We start from the raw sequence: 6,699 nt of genomic DNA on the forward strand, positions 1-6,699 counted from the left end.
AATATTTTTTATTTACATTTTTTGTTTACAACACAAGATCAACAACAAGGAAGGGAACGCACATCTGATATAATACAGAAGAATAGAATGGAGGAAAATATGATATGCATAACTTGTAAACATGTTGCTCTTCCAGGAGGGGCTACTTCGGACGAAACCACACATATTATTGTTGAAGATGAACTTATTACAGGTTTTTTACAACCCACTACTACTACTACTACTAGGCTAGTGACTAGCTGGGCTAGCTAGGCTTACTTAGCTTGTTTTGTGGGACGATGTCACAACGGTGTCACGGCGGCTAGGCCTGCCAAGATTCGTCTATTGTACTATAAAAGGCTAGGCCTAGCCTACTTAGCGATTGTGGTATACTATGCTTACATTTTACCTAATTTAGGAAAGACAAAAAAGCATGTATAATACTTTTTTAAGGCATAGACCTAATACGCCTTTTCCACGAATAGGTAGACGTCAAGTCTGCCCAAAGTCAACTCGGCCCCATGTCAATTCGGCCCCAAGTCAATTCGGCCCCAAGTCAACTCGGCCACAAGTAGTCAACTTGACCCCAATTTACTGTGTATTTAATTAATTTTTACTAAAAGAGATTTGAATGCAAAAAAGCCAACATTATAGTGTTCTTTATCGTTGCCTTTGTTATTTCTCTTCATTTACATCACATACAATAATTAAAACTGCATTAATAAAAATAATATTAATAACAATATAAAAAAGTATAATATAACTAATAATTATAATAACGATATGATGACAATAATAACGACATATGACAATGCTTTTATGAGTTATAGACATTAAATATACTACTATATATTATATTATATATATACTGTATATATACAACATATATATATATATTATATATATATTATATATATAAATATACATTATATATACATTACATATATCTATATATATTTGAATATATGTAGGCCTATTTACTGTATATATACACTGTATACACGTGTTTGTAAAAGTTTACAAACATTTAACAAGAAACCAGAACTGTAAAACACACAGTAACAAAACTTGCTTTAAAATACGGTAATCAGGCAAATACAGGTTCTTACCAATTAAAAATTAAAGAAGCTCTTCACATCAAGTGGAGAAACCCGTCACTTAACAACCAAGTACACTGCTATAACTTAACACTTTGCGTATAAACATAAATTACGCATCACAATGCAATATGCATAGTATGCTCAAAACGTTGATCACAATACCTAACACGTTAATCCCAAAGCGATTTACATAGCAGTTGATCAACGCTTCTATTAAGGCTAGGTTTCACCGAACACACAATTGATATGCAATGATGATGTTTGTATAAACAACGAAACATGTTTGCAGCTACAGGCCTAAATACAGCAATGAATAAATCTATCCTTATCAAGTTTATGTTTATTTTACTCCTTGTTTCTGTTCGTAAGTTTGGCAGCATTATAGAGGACTTCCAACAAAATACTAGTGTCAAAACTGGAATGCAGGCAACTGGAGAAGCTTACAAAAAACACAAAGCAGAAGCCGGAGTCAATCTTTTGAAAAATTGTAAAACCTTATGGTGTTTTTTACCGAAACTTATTACATACATATTATATATATATATATATATACTCAAAATTAAAGACAAAAAGATTGACTTGGTAGACTTGAAACACTAAATTTATTATTCACATGAATATTTCGGCCTGTCCTCAGGCCTTCTTCAGCATGAGTGACAAACATTATGTATTGTGTTTCAAGTCTACCAAGTCAATCTTTTTTTCTTTACCTTTGAGTTGTACATTGACGAAACACACATGGACTTCATATTATGCTTTATATATATATATATATTATGTAAAAAATTAAAATCCAATTCGGCTTTGTTCAAACGAAGAGTAATCTTTTCATATTTCCTTAATAAAGAAACTGGTAATCTTCTTGAACTGAAATCCTTGATAATAGAACCAAATGGACGTAAGTTGACAAAAAATACAACGCATTTTAAAAATAACACAAAAAATTTAATGGCAGACATGTTTCGGGTTACCTTCAACCCATCATCAGTTAATAAAAAACAAAACAGAAATGAACCAAATACTCTTGTAGACTATATGTATATAGGTAATTATCATGCTGAATATTAAATAGATAGATTGATTTGTTTGACAATAAGTTTGACCAACTATAGCAACTCTAAAATCTGGACTAAGTGTAGCTAATTATTATTCTGAATATATAATTGAATACCGTGATTTGTTTAACCAAAGGTTAGTAAAGCAATAGTAAGTCTATAATATGAACAAGTGTAGCTTGTGTATATATATATATATATGTATATGTATATATATATATATATATATATATATATATGTATATATGTATATATACACGTATATATGTATACGCATATACGTATACGCGTATATACATATACGTATATGTACAGTATGTGTATATATGTATATGTACATATTTATATATATATACACATACATACACACACACACATACACACACACACATATACATACATATATATACTGTATGTATATATATACATATATATACATTTAAATGCATATGTATTTGATAGGCCTATATATGTCATGATATAGATAAAATTGAAACCATCTTTATGTATTAAAAATGTAAATAAATGATGATGATATAATAAATTTAATATACATTTTAAATATACATATGAATATATATGTACATATATATATATATATATATATATATGTATATACATTTAAATATATATAGGCCTATATATATATTTATTTATATATATATGTATAAATTATTATATAATAGGTAAAATCTAAACCATGTTATATATAAATATAATAGGAAACGAATATTATATAACAATATGTATTTTAGAAAAACTTTATTGGAGAAGAATTTCAGTATATTTAAATATGCCTAGTATATATACATATATATAATAATGTATATTTGATATGCCTATAAATCAGTATGTTCATATCGTTATTATCAATAGTTTTTGTTATGCCTTTTTTTATTATTTTAATATTATTGCTACTGTTAGTATTATTGTTAATGAAAAAAGAATAACAAGGGCAAGATTTAAAACACTTTAATTTTGGATTGTTTGGCTTTGCATTCATATTATTTTGGTAATTATTTTGTAAATATACATTAAATTGGGGTCAAGTTAACTTGGGGGCCGAGTTGAATTGGGATTGAGTTGACTTGGGACCGAGTTGACATGGGGCCGAATTGACATAGGTCTGAGTTGACTTGGGGCCGAGTTTAATTGGTGCCGAGTTGACTTGGGGCTGAGTTGACTGGTGCCGAGTTGACATGGGGCCGAGTTGACCTGCTTCCCTTGAAGTGATGACAAACAACCCAAGTCAGGCTCTTTTTTTTCCATCGTAATTTCAGAGGTCAAAAAAATTTTTCAATTTTTTTTTAATCATATAGTTGCATAGATAGTCTTTTGAGAACATTTTCCAGAAGAAATTATCACAATGAAAATACTATGATAAATAGGCATTATACCAGCTAAATATGAACTGCCTTTACTATAATTTTAATTATATTATATAAAGAAAGGTTGATTGGTTTTTGCTTTATTGTAAGATTTTATTTTCTCAACATTTTGTTGATTGGTTGCTATACTTCATCAAATAAAATTCTATTTTGTATTTTGTTTTTCTTAACCTGCTTAAACTATCATTTAGAACCTAAATTTAACAATCAAAGCCAAAGATTTTCTTATGTTTTCTAATTATTTATTTCAAAATTATTAGCATAAAAGTTGTGAGTGGGCAGTGGCAGCACCACGGGTGCTGTCTCCACGGGTGGGGGGGGGGGTTTCCCCCCATATAACTTTCTTGCCATTTCCCAGTTTGCCCTCCAAAAAAAGAAAAAAGACCCCACAATTTGTCGGGGAGAAAAAGAAAGATACAGTATGTATTATCTGCATATTAGTAAACTATCTATAAAACCGATTAAGCCTCTGAAACGGTAAACCCAAAAACTATCATTTTTTTCGGGGTCTTCACCCCCTGGACCACCTTCGAAACATTTTGAGCAACGCCCGACCACACCCACCTTTGGCCACCCCAGCATATTTCCCCCTAGGATTTACCTTTGCCCCTCTCTTTGCACCCCACCCACATTTCAGATGCTAGCGCATTATTATTATTATTACTACCATATTTCTTTTCAGGGTTATTTAACCAGGAAACAGATATGGTGAAGATGGCTCCTCATCACTACAGTGCTGATATTGTTACTCCAGGTTTTATAGATATACACAATCATGGAATGGGTAAAGTGAATACTGTATCAGATATTGTTGTATCTTCATTTTTAATACCATAGTGATTTTCTATGAAAAGTAGATTTCCCTTTCTTACATAGTTATAGTTTAGTTCAGTATTCTTTATTTCCAAATAATGCATAATATGCAATAATATAAATACAAATAAAAGTACACAAATTATTAAAGTAACTTACCTTTAATCTTTCTACCTCTTTTGTTAAGTACATGTTCTATTTTTGTCCTGCAAACCCCCCCCCCCCCCCCCCCCCCCTCCATTTTTTTTTTTTTTTTTTTTTATTTCTTTACTTGCATTTTAAATTCTTCCTTAAGTAGTAGATCCTAAATGTTAGGTTAGGTTTGTTGTCATGTGTATTATTTTTTGAAGGTTTTTACTACATTCAGGCCTCCATTTTACAATCTCCTTACAGTTTCAGGTCCTTTTCATTCTTTTTCCACTTGAAAACATTTTAGTACTTTGTTTTATTTGTAAATTTATTTGATGAATTATAAGTATAGGATTGAATAATAATACACATTATGTAAATATGAAATAAAATAACAAATAAGAAGATAAAATTTAATAGTAATAGTAAATAAAAAATCGGTTGATTTTTTATCAGCGGAATTAAGTCAATCTCTTAATGTTTCTACAGGAGGTGCAGATGATCTTGTGAAATTCTGGCAGAATGCAGGTAATTTTATTATGTATATTTCATGTTAATTATTACACTGACAAGAATTTAACATGTTTTGTAATACATTACTCACATTTTGAATGGGGAACAATTAAAATTATAACTGTTTTAATTGTAAATAAATAAAAGCATCAGGTCTATCGACTACTTGTGAAGTAAAGTAACTTTTCCTGAAATGTTATTTATTTTGAATATAGTACTAAGCAATTAGAATAGTTGCATATCCTAAGTCCAAATATAAGGGGGGAGGGGATTCAAAATGTTTCAAAAAAAAAGAAAATGAAAAGGGGGTTTTGATTCTCAGATGGCAAGAAATGAGATTTCCCGACTTCTGAGGTGTCTTTTAATGACTTTTAAGTTCTTCAAAATTCAAGGTTTTCCACCTCTTGAAAACAGTCAGTTAAACATTCTTATTCTTGTTACATTAAATAGACCTATTATGTGTGTATTCATACATAAAAAGTATTGAGTACAGTAGTTGCATATGTAGGCCTATTTTCCATGAATCGATAAACCCCAAAGAGAAAGGGGGGTGTGGGGGTTCTCCCCTGGAAAACTTTTATGCCTAGATGGCGGTAAATGAGCTTTCCCTAAAGGTGTCTTTTATTGACTTTAAAGTCTTCAAAATTCCCCCCTCTTGCAAACGGTCAGGTACGCTTTCTCTTCTTATTACAGTAAATAGGCCTATTATGTGTGTATATACATAGAAAAAATTGAGTAGTTGCACACATATTCTTTTTTCCATAAATCGATGAACTGCAAAGAAAACTTAGGGTCTAGAGTCCTCCCCCGGGAAAATTTTGATTCCTAGATGGCGGGAAATGAGCTTTTCCGACTTCCAATTTTCCCATTGTAACAAAAACAATTTCAGCTCATGGGCTCTCCAAAGGTAAGTCTAGAATTTATTTATTTATTTAATTAATTAATTAGTTTATTAATTTATTAATTTATTTATTTAATTTTCTTTTTGCCCAAAGGGGGGGGGGGGGTCAGGACAACCCTGACCTCCTCAGATCGCCAATGGTATCATACACTATGTGGAAATTATTATACGAAGGTTAGATTAATACAAGAAAAAAATGCTTGAGTGTTTGCTCTCTCTTTCCACAGACACGCATCGTAGTTCTAGGTGTAAAAACACTAATCTAGAATTTATCGTGGTGCACGATATGGTGATTGAATTGGCCTTTTTCATACGAACCTAAAAAAGATCGAGCAAACCGTGTACTAATTTGTCATTGGGATAGGAAAAAAACAGGAGTTGCAGTGATGACATCACAATTGACTATAAGTATCTAAATATTTATTCTTCTAATCGCCCCGATGTAATTTTACCTATCTCTTCTGAAACCGCTGGCAGGATTAGGGTTTCTGGACAAAACGGCAAAAAACCAAAACGGCAATGTCAGCTACCAAAACGGCAATAGGCTTTGACCAAAATGGCAATAGGCTTAGACCAAAACGGCAAAGGAGCAAAACTCAATGCCAAGACTGAAGCGCCACCAGGCGCGGGCAGCAGTTTATGAAATTTTCTGAATCGTGTTTTTTTTTTTACACATCAATGACGAATTATTTCTTCATTTTAAAGTGTTATTTATTATTATTATTATTTATTATTATTATTATTATTATTATTATTATTATTATTATTATTATTATTATTATTATTATTATTATTATTATTTTTTTTTTTTTTTTTTTTTT

At 30.7% G+C, this 6,699-nt stretch overlaps 1 protein-coding gene across 1 annotated transcript in view; it reads left to right on the top strand.

The window, feature by feature from the left end:
- The first annotated feature begins 24 nt into the window (after nt 1–24).
- LOC117116577 (N-acetylglucosamine-6-phosphate deacetylase-like) overlaps nt 25–6,699 on the top strand; it is a 16,860-nt gene continuing 10,185 nt past the window's right edge. The window contains exons 1-3 of the mRNA XM_033260643.1: nt 25–193; nt 4,205–4,306; nt 4,954–4,992. Coding sequence (XP_033116534.1) covers nt 88–193; nt 4,205–4,306; nt 4,954–4,992 — 247 coding nt within the window. The 5' untranslated portion in view covers nt 25–87. The remainder of the gene's footprint in view (nt 194–4,204; nt 4,307–4,953; nt 4,993–6,699) is intronic.

Source organism: Anneissia japonica, unplaced genomic scaffold, assembly GCF_011630105.1.
Source record: "Anneissia japonica isolate Jap-2015-1 unplaced genomic scaffold, ASM1163010v1 scaffold287964_len165734_cov163, whole genome shotgun sequence".
In the NCBI taxonomy this organism is placed as follows: Eukaryota; Metazoa; Echinodermata; class Crinoidea; order Comatulida; family Comatulidae; genus Anneissia; species Anneissia japonica.